Source organism: Rhineura floridana, chromosome 4 (genome assembly GCF_030035675.1).
Source record: "Rhineura floridana isolate rRhiFlo1 chromosome 4, rRhiFlo1.hap2, whole genome shotgun sequence".
NCBI classification, from domain to species: Eukaryota; Metazoa; Chordata; class Lepidosauria; order Squamata; family Rhineuridae; genus Rhineura; species Rhineura floridana.
This window is the reverse complement of record NC_084483.1, coordinates 209,353,438-209,381,037: the sequence shown is the minus strand read 5'-3', so window position 1 is coordinate 209,381,037 and position 27,600 is coordinate 209,353,438. Positions and strand designations below refer to the sequence as shown.

At 47.8% G+C, this 27,600-nt stretch overlaps 1 protein-coding gene across 1 annotated transcript in view; it reads left to right on the top strand.

Moving 5' to 3' along the window:
* Positions 1–8,776: 8,776 nt before the first annotated feature.
* Positions 8,777–27,600, top strand: part of KCNK3 (potassium two pore domain channel subfamily K member 3) — a 109,823-nt gene continuing 90,999 nt past the window's right edge. The window contains exon 1 of the mRNA XM_061625882.1: positions 8,777–9,306. Coding sequence (XP_061481866.1) covers positions 9,024–9,306 — 283 coding nt within the window. The 5' untranslated portion in view covers positions 8,777–9,023. The remainder of the gene's footprint in view (positions 9,307–27,600) is intronic.

Genomic DNA, 27,600 nt, shown 5'->3' with positions numbered 1-27,600 from the left:
CCAGGATACCTGAAAGATCGTCTTACCCCTTATCCCTTATATACCCAGTCGATCACTGTGCTCTGCAGATGAGGGCCTCCTGCAGATACCATCTTATCAGGAGATCTGTTCCGCTGAACATAGGAAGCGGACCTTTAGTGTGGCGGCACCTACCCTCTGGAATTCCCTCCCCTTAAATATTAGAAAGGCGCCATCTCTGTTGTCTGTTCGGCCCCTACTGAAGACCGTCCTCTTTCAACAAGCCTTTTAAGTTGAGCCCTTATCCCAGTCTGCGTCTGTGTTGAAAGTGCTTTTTAATATGTTCTTAAACCTTTTTTTAAAAAAAATATATGCTCTTAACCTTTTTTTAAAAAAAAATGTCTTGAAAGCTTTTAAAAAGTGTTTTAAAGATGTTTTGCTTTATGTATTTTAAAGTCTGTTTTTATGATGTTTTAAAGTGCTTTTAGTGCTTTTGTTTGCTGCCCTGGGCCCCTGCTGGGAGGAAGGGCAGGATATAAATCAAATAATAAATAATATCCAGTCGGCACCCTCATCAGTAAAACAGAAAGTGTATATAATTGGACGAGAGCTGGTCATACTTTGGGGGCTTGTTTACGTTTTTCTGGAGTATGGCTTAAGACTCTACAATGACCTACAAAGCCTGATTGGCCAGAGATCACAGTGGGACTTAAAAATAGATGTGTGTGTGTGTGTGTGTGCTAATCACGGGGAATGACCGCTCTGCAAGTCTCTCCAAGTCTCTAAATGATTAATATTTGTTCCTATTTTTCTTAAGCTTCATTCTAAGTGACATGGTCATTTTGTGTCTGGTCTGTACCACTTCAGACTGCAAGTGGGGGGCCTGCATGATGGAATTTGAAATATGATCCCTATATATAGAAATTCTGGAGCAAAGAGAACTGGCCCTCTCCCTCCTATCTGACATGCTAGTTTTCTACATGCAGAGATTTTATTTTTGATACAGAGAAGCACTCAGTCATGTGAGCCCCCACCTGCAGTCTGAAGTGATACAGCCCACACACAAATTCCATGAGGACTAGGCCTTGGTTGTGTTCTCTTTTGCCAAATGGGCATGTCTGCATGACGATTCAGGATCTGGAATCATGGTACAGGACTCAGAGTCAGAATTCTCTGCCCCCGAGTCAGAGCTGTAGGATACGGCATGCTCAAGAGGGTGCAAGAGCCCCTCTCCATCAACTCCCCCAAGAAGCAGTTGCTAAGGAGGGTCTCTTCTGCAAAGATTTCTACAAATTCAGATGCAGAAGATCCACCTCCACCACTAGGGACTGCACTTTTACTGGGGAAAGTCTGCCTGGTTCAGATATAAATGTCTTCTCCCCTAAAACTCTCTCTTCTTGCATGCTGTATAATCAGCAGGGCCCATGAGACAAGACCAAATTGGAATAGAAAAAGTGAAGATCTGTAATCAATGTCCCTTTTTTGTAAAGTTAAAAGCATTTCTGTTAGACAGACAGACAGACAGACAGACAGACAGATAGATAGATAGATAGATAGATAGATAGATAGATAGATAGATAGATAGATAGATAGATAGATAGATAGATAGATAGATAGACAGACAGACAGACAGACAGATAATTGGGGCTGTGTGGTGCTGGAATTTACCCTTCCCCCCTCCATCACCCTTCCCATGAGAGAAATACAAAACCATTCAAGACAAATTACAGGGTCTTTTGGGGTCAGGAACAGGGGGGGGATTTTAGATCAAGACAGCACAGAAGAAAATCCACAACCATCCCTGCACCACTGTCCCAGTCTAACCACCCCCACCTCAACTGCTTTTAACTTTTTTAAAAAATGTCCTCCCCGCTTGTCTACTCTGGCAATGTCATGGAATGCCCTCACTTTAACTGGGAAGCTGGTTCCCTCCAGGGAGGCTGAGCATGACAGTGTCTGAGCCTGGGGGGGAAGGGGGCTCCTGACTAGCGCTGGAGCAACACTCAAGGCTACCTCACCCTGGAGCATCCCACGATCTGTCCATGGTCCTGAACAATCCCCTTTCCCTGGCTCTTGCTTTTTGGATCATGCACTCACTGGACTCTGCAAAGGTGCCCTACTCCACTCCTTCGACTGATGGGTATACTGCAGGGGTGGGGAGACTTTTTCAGCCTGAGGGCTGGAATCCCTTCTGGTCAACATTCCAAGGGCCACGTGCCACTGTTAGGCTAGTTTCTATCTTCCAACCAGACACTCAAGAGGCATGATCAGAGTTTCTAGGACATGCTCCAAAATGGGCAAAAACACTGGTTGTGAAGCAGGCTAGTGATGGGATGTGGCCTCGAGATAGTTTGAGGGCCACATAGAGAGGACTGGAGGGCTGAATTTGGACCCTGGGGCTGAGATTCTCCATCTCTGCTATGCTCCTTCATCGGGCTCCTCCCTTGGGTGGCAGCCCCTCCCTTGGGAAAAAAAGACCTAGCATCTTGTGCAGAATTCAAGCAAGTCAAGTTGACTTGCAGCAGCACAGCGTTCAAATTATATCAGGCAAGGAAGCCTTGCAAATCCACAGTATTCCTCAGGTGGCACCTGTGATCAAGTGTGTTGCCTCTTTGTGCATGGAAACATCCCACAGGAGCTGTGTGGCCAATTATTTATAAGTACATTGAGCCTGCATTCCTTGGAGGGCTCTTCTGGAGCCTGACAGGTGTCACTGTGCAATAATCATTTTCCTTGCTTCCTTGCTTCCTTGCTTCTGTCCCTGTGCCGGTGGGCAGGCTGGAAGCATTTTTTCAGGGAAGGATGATCAGGAACAGGCACAACCACTATGAGTCTCCTTTGCAAGAAACAGCCTGATAGGAGTTGGGGCTGATGGGAGCTGCAGAAAGGGCTCAGTGGTAGAGTGCCTGCCTTTCACGAAGAAGGTCCCAAGTTCAATTCCCAATGGGATCTCCAGGTAGCGCTGGGAATCTCCCCAGCCTGAAACCCTGGAGAGCCACTGCCAGTCAGTGTAGACAATACTGAGCTAAGCAGAGAAATGGCCTGACTCTGTATAAGACTCCTGTGCTCCTATATTGTCCAAAACATCTGTAGAGCACCAGGTTGGGGAAGGCTGATTTAGACAGACCCAAGGAAAATATCCTCAAGGATTTGTTTGCATAATTTTAAAAATACCCTTAATGCGATACTTATATATTAAAACAAAACCTGAATTAACAGAAGAAACTAAAATAAATGTGTGAACCATGATAGAGGTGGAGGAGGGAGAAAAAATATTTGGAGTGCATAGGAGGAGTTTGAAAAGTTTGTTTAATCCATCTGTTCCTTCCATCACTCTGGGATATCATAACTCCTGCTTAATAGGATGCTAATTTTCATCTTTATAAAGAGGATGTGCCAATGAGGGCAGCAAAACAAGAAAGGGTCCAGGGGCACCTTAAAGACTAACAGATTTATTGTGGCAACTAGAATCCTCACCAAATGCTGGAAGTGCCACCCTCCATTGGCAGACAGACACTCACATGCGAGTACAGAGGAGAACTTCTTTCCTAAGCTGTGGTCCTAAAAGGCCATGAAATGTACAAGGCATCACTTAGCTTGCGACATTTCTAAGCCATCCCAAATGTGTACAAGATAAGACCAGAGTGACCTGTTCACTGCAGCAGGCACTGTGATGATCCTTGTCCTTTCTCCACATGCAATTTAATGCCTGTAATAGGAATGCTGATGGAAGTTAAAGAGGAAAGCACAAAAGCAGGACTCCAGCTGAACATCAAAAAGACTAAAGTAATGACAACAGAAGATTTATGCAACTTTACAGTTGACAATGAGGACTCTGAGCTTGTCAAGGATTATCAATACCTTGGCACAGTCATTAACCAAAATGGAGACAATAGTCAAGAAATCAGAAGAAGGCTAGGACTGGGGAGGGCAGCTGTGAGAGAACTAGAAAAGGTCCTCAAATGCAAAGATATATCACTGAACACCAAAGTCAGGATCATTCAGACCATGGTATTCCCGATCTCTATGTATGAATGTGAAAGTTGGACAGTGAAAAAAGCGGACAAGAGAAAAATCAACTCCTTTGAAATGTGGTGTTGGAGGAGACCTTTGCGCATACCATGGACTGTGAAAAAGACCAATAATTGGGTGTTAGAACAAATTAAACCAGAATTGTCACTAGAAGCTAATATGATGAAACTAAGGTAATCATACTTTTGACACATCATGAGAAGACAGGATTCACTAGAAAAGACAATAATGTTGGGAAAACCAGAAGGGAGTAGAAAAAGAGGAAGGCCAAACAAGAGATGGATTTCCATAAAGGAAGCCACAGACCTGAACTTACAAGATCTGAGCAGAGTGGTTTATGCTGTTGGAGGTCGCTGATTCATAGGGTCGCCATAAGTCGTAATCAACTTGAAGGCACATAACAACAACAACTTGAAAGAAGGAAACCCAGACCAGAACTAGACCAGCAGCTCCTGTGCTCCACTTATTATAAACATATGAATTGAGCAGTGGAGACTTGGAGCCTTGGACATTGGACAACTCCTTGAAACCCAAAACAGATTCACTGCCCTGCTGATACTGGAGATCCCAGTCTCCACTGGAATTGGGCCAGAGGTGGTTAAAGGGTAGACTTCTTCATCCTTTTAATACAAATTTACTTGCAAAGTTTGGATTCCTGATTTGTAGCAGAGATCCAGACGGTGGTACTTACTTAGGATGCAGCAGCAAGGTTGTGGTCTGGGGCATCTCATTGACACCACACAACACCGCTGTTGAGGGAGCTGCTTTTGCTTTTAACATTCCAAGCCCTAAAGAACTTGGGACCAGATTAACTAATGGACCACCTCACCCCACATATCCCTTTCCTGGCATCTGCGCTTCTCAGGTGGGGCACTGCTGAGAGTACCTGTGAGATGGTTTTTAGTGTTGCAGCTCCAGCCTTCTGGAATCAGTTGCTGACTGAAATTAGACAAGTGCCTAGAGTCATGGTATTGAGGCAGCTATTAAGGGCATTTTTGTTTAGGAAGGCTTTCCCTGAAATGTGACCTAGTATTTTATGGAATACTGGGGGGGGACTCTGTCCCCTTGCTTACTCCTCTCTTCAACCCCCATTCCCACCCACCCCCACTCCAACCCCCCACTCTCCCACCACAGCCAGGCATCCCCACTCCCCTCACCAACCCCACACCCTCAGGCACCCCCACTTCTCTCACCAACATACTTGCCTTGCCTGTTCCTCTGCCGCTGCTGCCCTGCAGTGCCACAGACAAACACTGCAACTGTGCAGCGCTCTGAAACTGCACACGAGCCTCCCACCCACCCAGGCTGCTGCCACCACCCAGGCCACACAACTAGGCTACACACCAGCCTCTCACCCCCCACGGCCGCCTGCCACCCCCTGTGCCTAGACCATGCACTTGCTCGCTCACTCACCAAGGCTGCCACCGCCGCCTGGCCTGCTTGCTGAGGTGGGCAGTGCAAGCAGCATGCAGGTGAGGGAGGGGGCAGAAGCTGTGTCTGTGGCACTGCAAACCGCACAGCGTGATGCTCACATTTCTATTATATGTATAGGATAATTGTACTTTGCAGAAATTGTTTTATTGCTTTTCGTTCACTGAGTCTGTAATGTTTTCTATTTTATCTCTTTTTGTTAGTGTACACTGCATTTGGCTGTGAAGCAGTTTACAAAACTGCAAATAAATAAATAAATGCATCAATTACTGTGACACAGACCGTGGTCTTGTATAAGTAGCATCATAGGAAAATATGCAAAACAACCTGCCTACACCTGAGTTGAAGAATACTGCTGCCCTGACCCGGCACCATTTCCTTTATCCTGTTCCGTCTGTCCTTTTCCCAGTCCACCTTATGCTTAAGATCTTCACTGAGACCCACCTGTCAGAGCACAAGCTTAAATCAAGCAGCGAATGTGGTTGCTCCCATAATTCTAGCTGCAAAACTGAGCTGGCCATATGAACCTACTGTAAGGATATGCTGCATTCTCTGGGTGAAGACAAGCAAACAGAATAGATAACGTATTTTGTCAGGGGCCTTGTTTTGTGGCAGGCTGCAGTGGGGTCTAAGTCTGACAGCAGCAGGAGATGTGATGACAGAGAGGCCAGAGATCAGAGGCCAGGCTGGGCCAGGCAGTCTGCACTGCTCCTTGGCAGGGCTGGCCCCTTCTTAAGGCAGGCTGAGAGGCACCTGATGCTGGGGAGCAGCAGTGAGCGTTGGAGGACAGCATTGCCTGTGCCACGTGGCCTGAACTGATCCCCCTAAGCTAGCCTCTGCCCTCAAGAGCAGTGGAAGTCCTTGTTTCATCTCAGTGATGATGATGATTTTGATTTATTCGTCGCTTGGTACCCAAAGGTCTCCAAGTGACTTAGAATGTAATGTTGGAAGTAACATCCAACTGCCCATCTGGTCAGCTTCTGTATGTGGGATGGGTGTGTGCCATACACGCGTGCCATCTTGTCATTTGGTGCAAGCTGCAAAATGTCTTGGGCTGGCCCTGCTACTTGGTGCAAATGAGTGGCTTGGCATGAAGATGCAAGGTGGCTTTGTGGAACCACTTAACACCACTCCTTAACGATTATCCCTGAACTTGACCCTCCAGACAGGAATTTACAAAGTGCAGGCTATTACTCCAACTGACCCACTATTTTTATCCAGGTGGGTCACTGTTTCTCCTGCAAGTTCCAAAGAAGATGGAAGCCTGCTCTCCGGAAACTCGGAGCAGGGCTTTCCGTGTGGCTGCCCCTGTCCTGTGAAACAGCATCCCTGTTGAGAGTCAACAGGCACTCACCACCTGCACTTTCTGGAACAACTGAAAATATCTGTGTTCCATCAGGCTTTCTCAGCGGGATGAATGTGTCTTTGCCACAGGTGCTTATTTTGTTTGAAAGTTATTTTGTTTTGAAAGTTTTGAAAGGTGCTTATTTTGTGTTATTGTTGTAACTGGGTTTTAGCTGTTTCAATTGCATTTTGTACATTGTCATGGGATGGATGTGGAAGGCAACGAATAAATTGCAGCAGCAGCAGCAGCAGCAGCACCGCCACCACCACCACCATGCAAAGCAAGTGCCCTATGGCTGACAGATAACCCCCATCAGCATCAACCTATGAATCTGTCCTATCCTGCGAAACCCAGTGTAAGTTTTTCTAGCCCATATAAGGCTACACTGACCGGCTGTGTCTCTCCAACCAGCTCTGGGACTTGAGAAGCACCAAAAGGATTGAACCTGAGGCTTTCATCCTGCAAAGTAGGAGCTCTGTGATAGCTCAGATACTTAATAACAAAAGAATAGCCCTATGGCTTGATCAGGCCAGGGGCCCATCCAGAGTATTACCCCATTCTCACAGTGGCCAACCAGATGCCCATGGGAAGCTCACAAACAGGACCTGAGCGCAAGAGCACTCTCCCCTCCTGTGGCTGGCATTTGCAAGAACACTGACTCCAACTATGGAGGCAGAGCATAGCCTGTTGGAATATGTGGTTCAACTCCAACTTGTGGGTTGAGGCTGCATGGGGTTAAAAAGGGTAGCTAGAGAGAAGACCTCCTGATTGCTAGGCTATACCTATCCTTTGATCTCCTGCTGACTCTCCCTTCCTGCTAGACTGATATGCAGAGGATGTTGACCATATCTCCTTCCTCCTTCCTTCTTCTTCTTTCTCATGAGAGGGAGAGCAGACATCTTCTCTTTGTCTCTCCCTCTCCTCCAAGCATGAGAGAAACACTAGGCTTAGTGTTTGCATCTCCAACTTATCTAGTTAGCTAGATGTAGAACTCTTTCCTATCAAGTATGCACTTCCAGAATAAATTAGTTATTTCTTATTTTAAAGCTTAAAGTCTCTACCTGACTAATTTGCCGGGAAGGTGTAATCTTTAGCAAAGATTCAAACACATAAAGGCTCACTCAGTCTCTCCATTCCCAGTTTTGCCACTCTGCGACATAGCCATCGTGCGGAGTAGCCCTTGATAGCCTTATCCTCCATGAATTTGCCTAATCCTCTTTCATCATTGCCTCTGGTGGGAGCAAATTCCATAGTTTAACTATGCACTGCGTGAAGGAGTCCTTTCTTTTGTCTGCCTTGAATCTTCCAACATTCAGCTTCACTGAGTGCCCAGAGTTCTAGTACTGTATGGAAGAAAATACCCTTCCTATATCTGCCTGTACTAAAAACTAAAACTAAACACATTTTTATTCTTTACTTGGCACACTCAGAGCTGCCCGGTGCTTGGCAGAGGACAAGAGGGCAGGTCTCTGCCCAGAGGAGAAGTTTAACGCAGGGAAAATGGGGGGGGGGAAGGAGAGAGGGGTAAAAGCGGATTAGCAACCGGTGGCCGTTCCAGTTGCAGTTGTTTAGGCTTGGGGGCCGGCTGCCTTACAGGCGGGCATGGGGACCGTGAACTGAGTAGCAGGGAGGAGGGGGCTGCGCCAAAGGCCTCCCAGACAAAGTGGGCTCCCAGGAGGTATTTGAAGGCAGCAAGGGAGGTAGCACTAGGCGTCGGGGAGGAGCCCCAAGCATCAGGGGCAGGCAGCGAGAAGAGGCGGGCGCCTCCTTGGGGGAGAACTTGGCAGACGGCGGGTGCTGGGGCTGGGATGGATCCGGAAATCAGTGCCGCGAGCAAAGGAGGGAGGGTGAGCCTGTGAGTGAAAGAGAGGCGGAGGCGGAGGCGGCGGTCCCCCGGGGAGCCGAGGCCGCCTGCGGGGCCGACAGTCCGGGGCGGGACCTCCCGGCCCGTCGCCCCTCCCGCTCTTATAAGGCGCGCCGGCGGCGCAGCCGGAGAGGCGGCGCGGCGGGTGCTCCTGGAGGTGGTGCTGAAGGGACAGCTCCCCGCCCGGCCCTCCGGCCCGCCCTGCGGCGCGCCTCCTCCCTTGCCGGAGGCCGCCCGGAGAGCGAGCCTCCTCGCCGTGCCCAGCTAGCACAGCTGCCGCAGCGGCGCAGCCGGAGCCGGAGCCGGAGCAGCAGCCATGAGCCAGGCAACGGCGGCGGCCGCCTCTTCTCCTGGCCCAGCCGGTCCCGGCGCCGCTCGCAGCCCGGCGGGACCATGAAGCGGCAGAACGTGCGGACCCTGGCCCTGATCATCTGCACCTTCACCTACCTGCTGGTGGGCGCCGCCGTCTTCGACGCGCTGGAGTCCAAGGCGGAGACGGAGGACCGGACGGAGCTGGAGCGGCGGCAGCTGGAGCTGAGGAGCAAGTACAACCTCTCCGAAGGCAACTACTGCGAGCTCGAGCGGGTGGTCCTCCAGCTCAAGCCGCACAAGGCCGGCGTCCAGTGGAAATTCGCCGGCTCCTTCTACTTCGCCATCACCGTCATCACCACCATAGGTAAGGCAGCCAGCGCCTCGGGACGCCCCCCGCGCTCATCCCCGCCGCCTTTGGGCGCAGCCGGCTACCCGCCCGCGCGCCGGCCGGAGGGAGCCCCAGCCGGTTCCCGGACTGTCTCCAGGAGGCAGCGGGGCTCGCCTGCCTGCCTGCCTGCCGTCCCGCCTTCCCCCGGCGCTCGCCCGTTCCGCCCGTCGTTGGTCCGGGACCCGCGTTGGAGTGCAGCTTGGCGAGGGGCGGGCACGGTTCGGGAGGAGGAGAGGAGTTCGGCAAATAGTTTGGAAGAAGGGGCTTCAGGAACCGTCGGGAGTTTGCCCCACTGAGCTCAGAGACGCCTCTCTTTTTTTGGGGGGGCGGAGATGTCCCGCTTATTACATTCCACTGTACTATCCAAGAGACTACGAACCCCCCTTCGGCCTATATTATCTTTCTGCCTCTTTACAGCCTCCAAGCGCTGAATCCAGCTGGTGCCCCCTCCTCTACCCCCTACCCCCCGTTTTCTCCCCTTCCTTTGGCTTCTTTCGTTTTTCCTTTGAAAGCAAATCTTATGAGGAAGATGTCATGACGTTCTCAGTAGTGCCCGGAGGACCCCCCCCTTAAAAAAAATAACCACCAAAGCAAACCCGTTTTGCGCAAAGCAACGTGGGGGTGGTGGGTTTCATTTTTACCCCCATGGTTAAGAAAAGTGTGTGTGTGGGGGGGACGCACAGAGAACAATGGAGACAAAGGATCTCCTACTGAAAGCAGACCCTTCCTCTCCTCTCCCTCCCGCCGTAGATAAGCAGAGGAGCTTCCTGGCTGCGCTTGGAGGCGCGCGGAGCTTCCTCTTCCAAATCGCCGGCGGCGTGTCGCTTGCCTGTATGTGCGGGAGCTGTTGGTGAATGATCCTTGAGCGCGGGGGCCCGTGTTGGTTGTGGGGGGAGCCATTCGGGGTGACGGCGAGTGGGAGGAACGGCGAGGCTCCAAGAGCCTGGTGAACTAGTCACCTCGGTTCAGCGGCGCCTCTTGAGAGCAATGAGCCTCTGGCGTCGTTTCCCACGTTGCAGTCTTAAGCCCGGGGACCCAAGAGTGACTCTGGATTTGACACAGTGGAAGCCACTCCTGAGTAAACACGCAAAGGACTACTTCTGAGGAAAGATAGGATCAAAAGACAGTATTTTGTTTCATAAAATGCGTAGACTGTGCAATCCTGGGCATGGATACCGAGAAGTAAGTCCCACTGCTTTCCTTGGGGTTTACTCCAAGTAGGTGCATAAGATCGCGAGAGTTTTCTAGTCTGTGCATGACCGCTGCCTAATCCACGCGCGGCGGAGGAGAGAGTCGCTAGCCTGCAGGCGGCCACGGATGCATCCGTCGGTCATCAAAGGCAGGAGCTGCGTTTGACTACCTGCCCTGGAGAGCTGTTTGGGAGAGGGGAGGAAGGCGAGAAGCGAGGGAGGCCCGACGGAGTGCCCTGCTCTCTCCCCTAAAGGGGGAGGCCAGCTTGTGCGTCCAAGCCTTGCTGGTTGCTTGTGGGGGAAACCCAGCCGGTCATTTTGCCAGTTTCCAAACATGTGAAGAAGACGGGAGGGGGGCGGGGGGGCGTCTCGCCGTGTCTGCAATGCGCAGGGTTCCTGCCAGTGAGAAGCGCCGTGCGGGAAAGGGGTGGAGGGGGCTTCCCTTGGCGAGACAAGTCAGATAGTGGGACACCTTCTCTCTCTCTCTCTCCCCCCCCCCTTTGGCTAATCGTACGAAGGTGCTCTGTGCAGGGCGACAGCCTCAAATCTCCAAGAACTTCTTGTAGGAAGGCTGCAATTCTAAACACGCAAAGCAAAAAGCAAACCCCACCGAACTCAGTGGGACTTCCTTCACAGTAATCATGCGCGGGATTGCTCCATTAGATTCCTACTCCACCGAGCCAGGGTAACTGTGCTTTCTTACCAAGTTTGTGTGCAACAGAAGAGGGCAGGTATTTCAGAGTTGTTCCCATTTTATAGATGGAGAACTGAGGCAGACAGGAAGGAATTTACCCCATACCAGAAGGGGGAGAAATGTGTTTTAAATTGTTTAAAAATTTTAAATTGTGTTTTAAATTGTTTTTAAAATATGTGTTTTAAGTTGTGTATTTGTTTTAATGTTTTTTGGTTGCTGTAAACTGCCCAGAGAGCATCTGCTATGGGGCGGTATACAAGTGCAATAAATAAATAAATAAATAAATCCCAGATCCCTTTGCCCCAGAGCCGTACCTTGCTGGGAGTTTGTTGTCTCCTTATCTTGCTCAAAGGCCCAGGATGGGTTGCTCCTTGTGACCTGAGCTTGGCACTTACTCCAAAGCTCCTTAGTAAAATGTTCGGGATTCTATGGCGGGAGGCAGGGACGTGCAAAGGACACTTCTGCAGACAAAAATGTATTGATCCCCAAATTACATCTCAAGATTTTCTCTTGTCTCCACATAATGAAGTCAAAGAAGGTCAGTTGTACCATCAGGTCTAAATGTGTAGCTGTGTTTGTTATTTATTTATTATTTGATTTATATCCTGCCCTTCCTCCCAGCAGGTGTCCAGGGCGGCATGTAGCTAAACTGCAATTCTCTTCGCTTTTACTTAGGAGTAAGTCTTATTGAACTTTTGAGTAAACACAGAATCATGCAGCATGCTGAGTAACACTACAGACATTCACTTTTACCCCTCCAACGTTTCCCTTCTTAATGGGGACAAAAGGCTTTCCTTTGACACTTTTCAAATTATGCCTCTCAGCTTATAACATATTAAGCCAGCTATGAATAGAGCATTTTTAAGGGCAAACAAAATGCAATTGGGTACAGTTTGCTGCACAGAGGAAGAGATCAGTTTAAGCTCCTAACTCTTGCTTGCAATCAGATTAATTTCTGATTTATGCTGCTGCTCTAGAATTCTGGCCAAAGACCCTCACAGGCCAGACAGCCATGAAGCGGCTTGCAATGCTTCCAAATTGTTTCTCAAATCTCAAGCTCTTAAAATCTCTGCTCTGCAGAGTCTCCTTGAAATATGGCACTTACTCTTCCTCATTTGGTTTTTATTTTTAGAACACTCCCTTTGTACTGGGTTATTTCACTTTTCGAAATTTGCAAATCTTTTTACAACTACTTTTTTTGTTCATGTTTACATCACTCTTTGGAGAGAGGCCATTGCTATTTCTGTTCTGCAATGTTTACACCCCAAGCTCCACTTGAAAGCATGAGATGGCTTCCAACGGAATCCTAAAAAAATAAGAGCATCAATAAGACAAATTAAAAACAATAAAAAATAAATGCAGTAGAATCAACAACAGGAGCAAAACTGAATTAGATTGCCTGTTGTAGAACTTCCAGAAAACGTCACTTGTTTGCATCTTCTCTGAAAACCTACACAATCAGAACAGCCCCAGACTGCTCTGGTGTGGTCTTCTCCCATCCTGGGGCAATTGTGGATTGATCCTGCTACTTGCTACTGTTGTGTAAATTTGTATAGATATTAGCAGAGAACATCAACGGCCTGAAATGCGTTTGTGCCACTGTGTGCGTTTACCTAAGAAAGCAAGCTTTTACCCTGAATTGAGATCACTTAGACTTGGAAATGGAAATGGACTGCCTTCAAGTCGATCCCGACTTATGGTGTCCCTATGAATAGGGTGTTCATGGTAAGCTGTTTTCAGAGAGGGTTTACCATTGCCTCCCTCTGAGGCTAGTCCTCCCCAGCTGGCTAGGGCCTGCTCAGCTTGCCACAGCTGCAGAAGCCAGCCCCTTCCTTGTCCGCAGCTGCCAGCTGGGGGCAACTGGGCTCCTTGGGACTATGCAGCTTGCCCACGGCTGCACAGAGGGTAGGGCACGTAACCCCTGAGCCACTCAGTGTGGGGGTGATCTTTAACTGGCCCTTGACACCCAGGAGACACGAGCAGGGATTTGAACTGACAGACTCTGGACTCCCAGTCAGGCTCTCCTCCCCACTGTGCTATTAAGACTTAGTGGTGTAGTGGTTAAGGTGTTGGACTACGACCTGGGAGACCAGGGTTCGACTCCCCACATAGCCATGAAGCTCACTGGGTGATCTTGGGCCACTCACTGCCTCTCAGCCTCATGAAAACCCTATTCATAGGGTAGCCATAAGTCGGAATCGACTTGAAGGCAGTACATTTACATTTTTTTAAAATAAGAAAAGCTATTTTATTTATAGAAATACATAGCAGATAGAAAGGCATACCTAGTTCTAACTAACTAAGTTGGAGGCGCAGCACCCATGTTTGGGAGTTGCCTTCATTGCTCAGGAGAGAGAGAGCAGAGACAAAGGTGTCTCCTCTTTCTCGGACAGAAGAAGGAGAAGAGAGGAAGGAAAGGGCGGAAGGAGGAGAAGGGGCAGATAAGCTTCCCTAAGCATGTCAGTCTAAAGATGAAGTCAGTCAGAGCATCACAGGTAAAGGTATTCAAGCCTAAAGGACCCTAACTCTATCTCCCTTCTGGAACATGAACAAAAGAGCAAAACAGGAGTTGCTCTTGCCCCACTTCCAACAGCTACAGTATGTAAACAGCAGCTGGGCTTGCTTAGGGAAAAGGCCGCTCTGAAGTACTTGGGTTCCAGGCCAGGAAAGGTAAGGACCAGCACCTGGAACTGGACTCTGAAACTACAGTAGGGCCCCGCTTACCGGCACGTCACATTCTGGCGTTCCACTAATGCGGTGGCTTTCAATTAGGGGAAATTCCCTGTTTTAATAATAAATAAATAATAAATTTTATTTTTGAGTCGCCTATCTGTCCGAGCTAATGGACACTCTAGGCGACGTACAACAATATAAAATACATATACAAATTAAAAAACCACAATCATCCATTCATCTAAAACATCCTTCAATTAATAAATCATAAAAACTAATCCCCCCCAGAAATCCTATAGGCCTGCCTGAATAGCCAGGTCTTTAAGGCTCGGCGAAAACCCATCAGGGAGGAGGCATGTCGAAGATCAAAAGGAAGCAAGTTCCAGAGGGTGGGGGCCACAACCGAAAATGCCCTCTCTCTGGTCCGCACCAGCCTAGCTGTTTTCCCCGGTGGGACCGAGAGAAGGTCTTGTGAGGCTGATCTTGTCAGGCGGCATAATTGGTGATACTGGAGGCGTTCCTTCAGATAAACTGGGCTGAAACTGTATAGGGTTTTAAAGCCATTTTTGTGCTTTTGCGGCATTTTGCGGCATTTTCGCGTCATTTTTGCCTGATGCGCCCCCTTATACTGAATGGATTCCACTTTACGGTGATTTTCGCTTTACGGCGGCAGTCCGGAATGGAACCTGACATATAAGCAGGGCCCGCCTGTATGTGCAGTTGTTGCAAAATAGGCTGAATATGCTCCTGTTTCCCATCCTCAGTCATTGTGCTAGCTGATGTTTCCAAGGGCATCCCCATGTAAAGAAGTAGCCAATCCTAGAAGTTATAGAGAGTGGATCAGTGGGGAAAGGGCCATAGTTCAGTGGCAGAGCATCCACTCTGCAAGCAGGAGGTCCCAGGTTCAATCCTTGGTGTCTCCTGATCAGATGGAGAAACAGTCCTCTGCCTGAAGCCCTGCAGAGCCACTGCCAATCAGACTAGATGATACTGAGCTAGATGGGTCTGACTCAGTATAAGGCGCTTCCAGTGTTAAACTGGGGCCAAGGCCCATTTCTCATTCAGCACATGACCACTGCGGGAAAACCGCGGTCCTTGTTGGCATCCCAACTGCTTCAGCCTTGGCAAATGTGCCAGGACCAAGAGGGCAAGGCTGTTCCCATTGCAAATATGTGTTGGAATCGTCACATAAATTGCCCTTGAGAGACAATGACTTGCTCAAGGCTGCTTAAGAAGTCTCTTGTGGGATGGGGTTTGAGTCCTGGAGGTTCAGGTTCTGATCCTACTCTCGTTCTATGATGCTTTTTGGTGTCTTCCTTTTCTTTTTTCTTTTTTCGGATCATTGTGATGGTTAAATCTCATTGAAAGCCCCGAGGGAATATTAGTAGAAACTTAATGATGTAAACTTTCATTAAGAGTGTAATGGTTAGAGAGCATGTCAGACTAGGACCTGGGTTCAAATCCCAACTTAGCAATGATGTGCACTGGGTCACTATGGGCCAGTCACTGTCTCTCTGCCTAACCTACCTCACAGGGTTGTTTTGAGAATAAAATCATAGAATCATAGAATCATAGAGTTGGAAGGGGCCTTGTAGGCCATCGAGTCCAACCCCCTGCTCACAGCAGGAAAGCCACAGCTACAGCATCTCCCGCAGATAGCTGTCCAGCCTCTGCTTGAAGACATCCAGCGAAGGGGATCCCACCACCTCCCTAGGCAGTCAGTTCCATTGCCGAATTGCCCTTACTGTCAAGAAGTTCCTTCTAATGTCCAATCTGAATCTACGCTCCTGCAACTTAAAACCATTAGACCTAGTCCTGCCCTCTGGGGCAGCAGAGAACAAATCTGTACCCTCCTCTATGTGACAGCCCTTCAGGTACTTAAAGAGTGTAATCATGTGTGTGTCTCTGTGTGTGTGTGTCTGTGTGAAGAGAATCATATACACCATCTTGAGCTCTTTGGAGGAAAGGTGGGGTGGAAATGTAATAAAAAAAGTTTGAAGGTAGTTATTAGTTCTAATCCAGTTGAACTCAAGTGGTTCCCTTGGGATTGCGGTGGGATGTCATCATGTCTGTGGGACATTGTGAGATTTGAGAGACACAGCCCATGATCTCTTGCAGAGGCACAGCCTGGGAATGCTCTGAGGCAAGTGCTGGGATCATTCAGAGAAGCCCTTCAGGATTCTGATGGGTGCAATTAATTAATTAAAACATTTTAACCCCATTTAAGTGGACCATCAAGAAGGCTTGATATATCCTTCTTAAAAATAAAAATCCTAGAAACAGCAAAACAGGAAGCAAACCCTGCCAAGCAGACCAAACTAATATAGTTCCTGCTCTGGCCAAAAGCATCCTGAAAATGACAAGAGTCCTCACCAAGTGTCTGAAAACAAGGAGGGAACTGTGTTGGGTCTTATGAGCTAAAAAACAACTGTGCTTCTATTTCTGGCAGAGCAAAATTGGCAAAAGGGAAATGAGAATTAACCAGCCCACTGCCTCCCCTCACACAGACTAGCTGAATAAAAGAAACAGTCTTCCTTATTAAAAAGTATAAAATAGTTTTTTACCCATGGCCTTTCATGTGTTCTGGTTATAGACTTAGTCTGGAGACAAAAAGAATAGAGGTAGATAGTAGGTTCAGTCCATGATTAGGATGTAGAGAAGCTCTCTCCTGTGGCTAATGGAAGATATGCAAAACCTCAGCTAACTCACAAAGGGGAGGAAGAGGAGGGAGAAAAGCAGGAAGTTACATCACAGTAAACAAACATAAAGCTGTCCCCAAATCTAACTAGATGAGGCATCTCTCTCTACATTTGCTCTATAGCATACAAGCTTGCTTATTCCCAACACTGAGCTGGTCAAGGCATGCTACGAAAGGATGCCACTACTGGGAATGTCAGAGAGTCGCAATGCTGGGAATGGAGAATTCTGAGCGAGCTTATGTGTGTGTGTGTTTTAATCCTTGCTAAAGGTTCTACCTTCCCTGCAAATTAGTCAGACAGAGACTTTAAGCTTTAAAATAAGAAATAACTACTTTATTCTGGAAGTACATGCTTGATAGGAAAGAGTCCTATATTTAGCTAACTAGCTAAGTTGGAGAAGCAAACACTGAGCCCAGTGCTTGCCCTCATGCTTGGAGGAGAGGGAGAGACAAAGGAATATGTCTCCTCCCCTCTCAAGAGAAAGAAGACTAGGAAGGAGGGAAGGAACTGGGATCAACATCCTTTGCATATCAGTCTAGAAGGAAGGAAGAGACAGCAGGAGATCAAAGGACAGGTATAGCCTAGCAACCAAGAGGTCTCCTCTCTAGCTACCCTTTGTAACCCCATGCAGCCTCAACCCACAAGTTGGAATTGAACCACATATATTCCAACAGGGAAGACCCTGTCCTGTTTACCCACCACACTCAACCGTTAGTGAGCTCCAGAGCCAGGTCTCCCAACTAAGAGCTAACCACGAAAGTCGGTTTTATGGAGGTGGTGGTCCTTTGTCTAGGCAGGATGTAAAGTAGATGACTTGTGCTGGTGCACCTGGGATTTCTGTGGGCTATGACGGTGGAGAAGAAGGGTGCAGAGAACTTGCAACAGAGTTAGCAATTCCCTCTGACTGGCATTTCTTTCTACAAACAGGGATACATTGCAGGAAAAGCCAGCAACTTGCTATTTCACACTTGCAATGCTAAATGCTGATTGTGTATCACAAAACAAGGATGTGACTGTGCCCCCCCCCCAGGCTCCTCCAGGGCACCTTGTGTTGGGTGGTGTAGACAGCATCTGCTTTGCAGGAAGATGTTTAGCTTCAGCCCTTTATCTTGCTGCCTTTTAGACTTTTTTTTTCAGCCTTTAGATTATTTACCAGTGTTATTGATATTGTCTTGTGTTTAATTATAGTTTGTGTATTTTCCCTGATTGTAAGCTCTGTTGAATTTATCCTATAGGAAGTTGGGATATAAATCTGAATCATCACCTCCAATAGTCAGGTTCAGAAAAGGGCAACCAAAAAGATCAAGGGGGTGGAGTGACTCCCCTTTGAGGAAGGGGTGCAATGTTGGAGGCTTCTTGGTTTTGGGGAAAAAGCAAGTAAGGGGGGGACCTGATAGAGGTGTATAGAATTATGCACAGTGTGGGATAAACTTTCCTCCCTTTTTCACAAGACTAGAACCCCGGGATGTTCTTATACTCTACCTTTCTTCTGAAGAGTTCAGAGCGGTGCACATGGTTCTTCCCCTCTCCATTTCATTCTCACAACAACCCTGTGAGGTAGGTGAGGCTGAGAGACAGCAACTGGCCTAGGGTCACCTGGTGAGCTTCATGGCTGAATAAGGATTTGACGTTGGCAAAATTCTCAATATATTCTTTATAACTGATTGACAGAAGGAAATGAATAATTGAGTTAATGAACAGCCCACGTACCAGTTCATATCTTAGAATATAATATACAAAATGTATACTCATCATGAAAGCCACTGAAGAAGACTAATTGTCGAAACGCGTCTGGCTATGGTATACATTGTGCATTCTACGGGCACTGATTTATGTACATTGGCCACTGTTTACAACTTGCCCTTGATTTCCACACTGACATTGCTTTGATTATATTATATATTCTGTATTTTATTGTGTTTGGGCATTGATCTGTTTACATATTTTTGGCCACCTTTTTATTGCTACATGAGAATACTTATAAGGATTTTATATTGTTTATATATATATATTAAATTTTTGATATTATTTTATAATAATGCATTCTATGTTTGTACCTTAATTTTGTTTTGGAGCACTGTTTTTGCATTAAGATAGATTTTAACTTCACAGTTTTTGTTGAATAAGGATTTAAACCTTGGTCTCCCAGGTCCTAGACCAACACTCTAACCACTATAAAAGAGGATTCAACAAATTCATGGAGGAGAAGACTATAGGAAGCTCCCTTGTACTGAATCAGACCATTGGTACTAGGGCCGGCGCCAGGCATGCCTGGGCCCTTGGGCACCAGCCTGCTCTGGGCCCTTGCACATGCCCACCCACATGCCCACCTGTCCCACCTACCTCTCCCTGAAGGGCCCCTTCTAGGGTGGGTGGGTAGCTTCCACAATCCATGGTGCGGATTGTGGGAGGGAGTTCCGAGGCAACCCCCCACTGCCACGCAAGCCTGCAATGGCCGCCTGCAATATGCTCCGCCTACCTCTCAAAGTAAATGCTGGTTGCCAGGGTGGTGTCAGGCATGCCAGGGCCTGTTGCACTGCGGGCACAAGTCTGCCATCAACCAAGATGGCAACCGAGGTTTCCCTAAGGGCCTGATGCCTCTGCCACCCACCATCTTGGTTGATGGCACACATGCGTGCTGTGCACACGCATCCCATATGGCTCTAACAGTTAGGAAGTTTTTCCTGATATTCAGTCGAAATCTGGCAGTCGAAATCTTCCTTCCTTCCTTTTTAATGGTGCTGGAGCTCCATAACATGCATTGGTGCAAGTATGTAGTTTGGCTCCAACGAATAGCATCCACGTGGACCCAGATAATGATGTGGTTCCTTCTTGTATGGGTGCTGCTAGCTTCTAGGAATAGGCAATTGCTGATCTAGCAGCCTTTTGACTCTTGCACCCCATCTATGGGATGCCCTCTGCAGGGAGACCTACCTAGTACCAGTTCTACTGAACATACACAACTGTCTTATACTGAGTCAGAACAATGATCCATCTACTCTGACTAGCACCTGGGAAGGGCTTGCAGCTCAGTGGGAGCACGTGCAGGTCTCAGATTCAGTCCCCAGCAGCATCTCCAGGTAAGGTTGGGGACCGATTCCCCTGACGGAGACTGCCTGGAGACCCATTCCTGTCAGCATAGGGAATGCTGAATTGCAGTTGATGGACCAACGGTTTGGTTAAGTGCAAATCAGCTTCCTATGTGCCCATGTAGACTCACAGACCAAGCAGGCTGTCGACTTGGCTGGAAAGGAATACTTCTTGACAAAGGGAAGGTTCATCTATGGGGTTCTCCTTATTTATTTATTTTATTAAAAGAGTTTGTATATCTCTATTCATTAAAAAAAACCCAAAGCATTTTACAACATATATGAATGCATGATAAAACCAGGTAGAATTTAAAATCAGAAATCATTAACTAAGTATTGCAAAAAGATATTGTTGTGCACACCCCAATCTCTGAGCGGTGTGAGTCTTCCAGTGGGTTCCTGCGCTTGCCCAGGGTTTGGTTTCCTTGGAATGAAGGTCAACAGAGACTGTGATGTCTTATAGGATATGTGGTTTATTTACACATACATACAATCTAAGCGTAAAATGGAAGGATTCTCAGCATTAACACTCCAACAGATCTTGCTTCCCCATTAGGTTTCTGGGGGACTCCCCAAATCCAAGGCTTGGGGTTCAGCACAGAGAGCAAGCTAAGCTGCTCTATCCCTTTTCAGCTTCTTGCTTTTTCTCAGACTCACTCAAAGTCTATGTCCTGCCCCAGCCAAGTGAGGGGGGAGGGATACCCTATAGAGCTTGGGTCCAGGCTCTCTGAAGGTCCGTATCTTCCCATGTGAGCCTGTCCAAGCCCTGAGATCATTGCGGGAGGCCCTTCTCTTGGTACCGTCACCCTCACAGGCACATCTGGTAGAAACCTGGGAGAGGGCCTTGTCAGTGGCTGCCCCTAGGCTCTAAAACCTCTTCCTAGGGAGGTCAGACTGGCTCCCTCCCTGCTCTCCTTTGGTCGGCAGCTGAAGACTTTTCTGTTCTGACAGGCTTTTGGGAGCTATCTGCAAGGGCTATTAAATAAGGTGCTATTTTTACTGATTTGTATTTTGGGTGTTTTTTTAAAAAAACTACTATGTTTTAAATGGTTTTAATTTTATAGTTAATTACATTTTAATTATAACTTCAGTATGTTTATATGTTTTAACTATATTTGTTTTAATTTATGCAAGCTGCCTTGAGTCCCAGTTCTGGAAAAAAGGTGGGATTAATAACAACAACAACAACAACAACAACAACAACAACAATAATAATAAATGGAGGCATTCAAGAGGCAGCTGGACAGCCATCTGTTGGGAATGCTTTGATTTGGATTCCTGCATTGAGCAGGGGGTTGGACTTGATGGACTAATAGGCCCCTTCCAACTCTACTATTCTATGGTTCTATGATTCTATAATAATAATAATAATAATAATAATAATAATGGCCAAATCTTTGCACAAGTTAATGAGGGCTGTTGACAGACCCATTAACCAAACAAAGAACCTGGCTTGGTCATTACAGCAGGTTTCTTCTACTGCAGATTCCCTTGCAAACACAGGATTACAGGCTGGGAGGGGACCCACAGATGTCATCCGGACCAATCCTATAAAAATATCTTCTCAATTGCCTGCATAAGCCTAGTGACACAGAAAAGTTTTCAGCAGGTGTTTAAAAGTCAAAACAGAAGGTGCCGGCTGAATCTCTATTTGCAGAGCATTCCACAGATCTGGGCCGATGACACTGAAGACTCGATTTCTTGTTGTTGTCAAATGAGCCTCGCCAACTTGGGCGACAACCAAAGCCACTCTTGGGGTGTTCTCAGAGCTCGAGCTGGGATATAAGGGTTCAGGCGATCCCTAAAGTAACCTGGATCTCAGTTGCTCAGGGCTTTGCAAATTAATACAAGGATCTTGAACCTGGCTTGGTAGTGGATGGGCAGCCAGTGCAGATGTGTTAAGAATGGTCAAATAGGCACATATGGGGCAAGATGATCCCTTAAGAAAAATGGTCCTAGCTGTTTGTTTGTTTATTTTCTGTTCCTTCTTTCCTCTCAAGGTAGTCCAGGGCAGCAAATGATACAACAGCAAAACAATAAAGACAGTTTAAATGCATTTAATAACAAGAGGTTGTATTCACCAAGTCCTACTCAGAGTAGACTCATTGACATTAATGCGCCTCAGTTAGTCATGTCTGTTAACTTAAGGGAAGGGCTGTAGCTCACTGATACAGCATTTGCTTTGCATGCAGAAGGCCCCAAGTTCAACACCCTGTGGCGGCATCTCCAGGTAGGGCTGTCTGAAACCTTGAAGAGCCACTACCAGTCCGTGTAGACAGTACTGAGTTAGATGGGTCAAATGGTCTGACTCCGTATAAGGCAGCTTCCTGTCTTCCTAATTTCAGTGGTGTTCTCTGAGTAGGAGTAGCATGGAATACCACTCAAGAAAATATTTTCACAGCTAAAAATTTCACGGTTGCCAGGAAAAGTATATTTTAGCCTCCAAACGCCTGGATGAACAGGAATCTCTTAAGTTCCACCGGAATGTTAATAATGAGGGAGACAGGCATACCTCACCAGGAGGGCATTCCATAAATGGGGAGCCACTACCAAGAAAGCCCTGCCATGGGTCAGCACCAATTGGGCAGCAAACAGTGACCCCCATTGGAGCAGACAGGACGGGAGCAGCCCTTCCACAAAGTGAGGAGATGTGGCAGAATGTGGGTGTCATTAAGAGCAGCAAAGTAGGAGTGGGCACTTCTGGTCTCTGGGGCACAATCCCTCCCCCAAACCTGCCTTGGGCACATGCCTTAGTCTCCCATCCTTCCTGAAATTAAGCCTAAGTATGTTTAACTGGGAAATGAAAACTCCCCTCCCTCTGGAGTGTTATCCTATATTAAAGTTTAGATTGTAATCTCCTAGAGGCAGGGAACTTTTCGTTGCTACTCTATAAATAAACCCTGTGCAAATTATGGTGCATTATTCCCCTCCTCCTCCCCCCCCCCCAATCAGGCTGTTTTCCTGCACAAGCCTCACTGCAATGAGCAGGAGCTATAAAAGAGGGAACAGGAAACTAAAAAGGGGGTTTCCATTTAACCAAACTCTTTCAATCAGTCACTGGGGCCTACAGTGCTGCATCCTGCTGGGTGGCTTTTGCCTCTGCCAATCCTTTCTTCCTAGCTTTTCCAGGTAGGGGCGGGAAAAGACCGCTGCCTGAAATCTTGGAGAGATGCTGCCAGTCAGTGTAGACAATACTGAGCTAGATGGATGTGTGGTCTGACTCTTGATATTTAGTGCCTCTAAGTCTGTGCCCCTATTTACCCACCTCGTAGGGCAGATTGCATGGTGTGTCTGCCATAGTGATGGGTGTCTCCATGGTGAGTTCTCTTCTCATCCACCACATTGTCTATCAGCACTTGGTGCGTAAATTGGGGCTGTCGCATAGCAAATCTTCTCCTTGCTGATGACAGAGGATGCAGGAATTTGTTGCATGATGACCCTCCCCTGGTTCGTGTGACACAAGTGATGCTGATTCCTCTCCATAGTGGATGTGATGGGAAAGGGCATACCTCAGTGATACAGCAACTGCGCAGCATGTAGGAGGTGCCAGGTTCAATCCCCAGCAGCATCCCCAGGTAGGGCTGGGAAAGGAGGGCCTCTGGAGAGTTGCTGTCAGTCAGTGTAGGCAAGACAGAGCCAGATGGGTTGTTGTTTTACCTTGGTGTAAGACAACTTGCTGTGTTCCTAAGCTTGCTGGTTTGAGTCCCATTGCTGATGCTTCAAAAGCCTTGCATGTAAATTGGTCAAGCTGGTTAATCCAGGTAAGCTGAGGGTGGCTGGATTTGAAACAAAATGTGGAGAGAGGGAGATTAGGTAGAATTATAATGGGGAGGGAAGAGAGAAGTGGAGGATGAGGTCCAGGGCTAGCCATGCAGCAGCAGGAACGGAAGAGTGGTGAGTCAAGCTCAGCGCTGAACTTTTAACATGGAGAGCCTGGGCTTATGCCCACCAAGGGCAGGCACATACTTCACAAGCCAAAGGATCAGAACCTGCACATCAGCTATGGATGGCAAATTTCGGTTTATCCCAGTTTTTCATTTTCAGTCTTTGGCTCAGTTGCCACATTAGTTTATGAATTCTTTTTTTAAAAAGTCCTCCTGAAAATTCATCAGCATTTTTGTGTGAATTTCTCCTAACACAAATGTTTTTATAAGCAATTTTGCCCTAACTAAATGCATCTTTGTATATGCACTTGTATGCACACGTTACCCTATGCGTTTTTGTACAGATTGCTTGATGGGAGAACTACATTGCACAATTCAGAGAAGTGAATGAATGAATGAATGAAAGTTTATTTCGGTCCATGACCAGACAGGGCATTCAGAGAAGTGTGAATTTTGGTGGATGGCTGTTCTGGAAAGCATGACCTGAATAGAATGTTTTCCCCACCACACCTCCAATGTCAGGGTCAGATGTGAAGGGCAGGGCCGGTGCCAAAGGGCGGCCAGGTCGTGCCCTGACTGAGGGCCCCTGCAGCCCAGAGGGGCCCCTGAAGGGCCCCTCATTAGGGTCTCAGAGTAGCGCTGCAGATTGCAGGGAGGAAGCTTCCAGGCCCCCTGCCCGTTTGCTAGCTCCACCTCCCTCCCTCCTGTCTTTGCTGCTGTGTGTGCAGGGTTACCGTCAACCAAGATGGCGGCAGCGGCTTCTTTAAGGGGCTGATGCCCCTACCGCCATCTTGGTTGAAGGCAGGCATGTGCGCACACATAGCATACCGTGCATGCGTGGCATCAACCAAGATGGCGGTGAGGGCATCAGCCCCTTAGAGAAGCATGCGCATAGCAGCAAAAACAGGAGAGAGGTAGGTGGAACAGGCAGGAGCCGTGTGCCCGTGGCAGGCTGGTGCCCAAGGGTCGGAGCTTGGAAAAGTTACTTTTTTGAACTACAACTCCCATCAGCCCCAGCCAGCATGACCACTGGATTGGGCTGATGGGAGTTGTGGTTCAAAAAAGTAACTTTTCCAAGCTCTGCCAAGGGCCCAGTCATGCCTGGCGCTGGCCCTGACACACTTCCACGGCAGTAGCAAAGAGGAAATGACTGGGGCCCCACTTCCACGATTATAGCAAGGAAAATCCCAGTGTAATGGTGGGATGCAGAGACACTTTTCTCCCTTTCTTTGTGATACTAGAACCCCAAATGGTCCCTCAGTGAAGGTGGGAGATTCAAGACGGACATAAGGACCTCCATCTGCACACAGCACATAGTTGTTGTTGTTGTTGTTGTTATTATTATTATTAGATTTATAACCCGCCCTTCCTCCCGGCAGGAGCCCAGGGCGGCAAACAAAAGCACTAAAAACATTAAAACATCATAAAAACATAGTTAAGCTATGGAACTGACTGGCACAAGATGAAGTGATGGCAATCAATTTGGATGGCTCTAAATGGGGTTTGGACAAATTCAAGGAGGGTAAGGCTGTCAGTGGCACTAACCCTGATGGCACTGTCGGAGGCAGAATGCTTCTGAATACCAGTTCCTGGGAATGACAAGTGGGCACACCTCCTCCTCTTCCAGGTTTCAAAAAACTTACAATTCAATATTAAAACCAGTTAAATTGTTGTTGTTGTTATGTGCCTTCATGTCGATTACGACTTAAAGGCACATCCTATGAATCAGTGACCTCCAATAGCATCTGTCTTGAACCACCCTGTTCAGATCTTGTAAGTTCAGGTCTGTGGCTTCCTTTATGGAATCAATCCATCTCCTGTTTGGCCTTCCTCTTTTTCTACTCCCTTCTGTTTTTCCCAGCATTACTGTCTTTATCTTTCAGGACCCCTCCCTGCCTAGACACATTCTTGCAGAAGAAACCGTAATTCATAGGAGCTCTAGCGAACCTGTTGGAAAATACTGCACCATCTCTGTTTTAATCCATTGTTTGGTCTGTGAGGCTCCTAGGCCACGGCACACGGCAGCTCTGAAGGGCGGCAGGGTGGGACAAGCCCCTGGGGCGCTGCAACCCACAAAACAGCCCCAGAATGTACGCTATGTCTGGCATGCCTGCTCTGGCCTTGACTCTGCCGCTCCTCTCTGCCGCCAGCTCAAAATTACCCTTGGCGTTGCTCACGGGCCCTGCTTATCTTCCCAACCATTTCCTGACCTAATTCTTCAGCGGTTGAGGAAACCTCCATTTGAAGATGAACTTCTCACAATGTCTCAGTGTCTATTTTTGAGGCAATGCAGCCTGGCAAGGGATTTGGTATCCATCATGTTACACAGAACATCAGTGTGCTTGACCAACTGAAGCCTGAGCAGCTGGGATGAGGGTCTGGCAGAGATCTGGCAGGTGTGTTTTCCCTTTAAAGCATTCTACATAAGTTTCTAGACCTCAAGCCTATTATATGACTGCTTTCTGGAAACTGGAGCATTTTGAAGTTAGCATGACCGCTCTTCCCTCCCTTGGTGCTAGTGCTTGCGTTCTGGAGCCTCTAAGATCTTACAGCCCTTCATGTGCAGATCCTTCCTGCAATTGCACTGTTTTAGCATTGACTACAAAAAGAAAAAGAGAATTCTCAATTCTGTAACTGTGATGTCTCAAGAAACAGTAACCAATTAAGGACATAGGTAGTGTGAGTGAGATTGTGCCAAAGAACCTGGCCTCTGCCATTTTTTTGGAGAGCTGAAAAAGTGCAGAATGTCATTCTAGGCACAGAATTCAGCTTCCTGAAAACCTCAGCTTTCATTGACTCTCCCAAGCTCCTAGACCTCAAGATGCATTTGAAAGCGTATGGGCTTGCTGAATGAAACCTCAGGAGTCCAGAGAGGTTGGAGAAGGGCCGCGGCTCAGTGGTAGAGTAGTTGCTTTGCATGCAGAAGGTCCCAGGTTCAGTCTTTGATGTTGCCCCGAGGGCTGGGACAGTTCCTTGCCTGCAGCCCTGCCAGGAAGTGTGAACAATTAACAGCTGGATGGACCAAAAGCCTGACTCAGTCCAAAGCTGCTTCCTCGGTTCCAAGAGGTAGTGGGGTGTCTGGGGTGGGGGGTGGGGAAGCCGCTGTTTGGTACAGCTCTTCACGGCTAGCAAGGGCAAGATCAGCATTACGTGCATTCAGGCGATGATGCAAAAGGACTTGTTTGCCACAATTCATAGAAGTTATGGAATTCATTTTTTCTTGATGCAGAATTTTGATGCTTTAGTCAACAGCATTTCTGTAAGATTGTTTGTACTCATTTTTTTTAGCACAGAGGACAAATGATTTGCACAAAAGCAGCGATGCAGGCATGCTCTCCGTCCAAGCAAGCAGCTGGTATTTCTTTCTTGCCAGGCTCCCACTTTGCCAGCCTCCGACCTGCTTTTTTTGGCCAAATCTGGCAGAGGCTTCTCTGCAGTATCGCTGGCTGGCCAGTTTATTAAGCATCATCTGTTCCCTGTGCAAAACTCAGGCGTTTCTCTGCTTGTGTCCGAGAGAGAGAATGACGTCCCGCCAGGAGCCCTGGCCTCCGAGACAGGCCTAATTGCAGGGACTATTAATGGTGAGCAAGGGGAAATGTGCAAGGAAAAAGGAACAGCAAGAACTGGAGCATGCCAAAAGTGCCACGCCTTAGAGGCAGAGCGCAGGCTTTGCGAGCTCCACGGACAGTTCTCAGCAGCACCTTTTAAAGGTCCTGAGAGAGACCTCTGTGGTGGCTATGTGGACTGATGGCTTCGCTCAGGAGAAAGTGGCTACATCATGGGTTTGTTTATGTGTTTCAGGACCAGGGCAGGGCTGAAGCTCAGTGGAAGAGCATCTCCTTTTCACATAGAAGGCCCCAGGCTCAACCTCCACGGCATCTCCAGGTAGGGCTGGGAGAGACTCCTGCCTGAAACTCCAGAAAACTGCTGCCAGTCAGTGTAGACAATACCAGGCTAGATGCCATCAGGCAGTCTCCTGTGTTCCCCCTAACTGTACAACAGGCCATTCAGCCAGGGAGACCCTCCTTAAAAGCAGGGCAT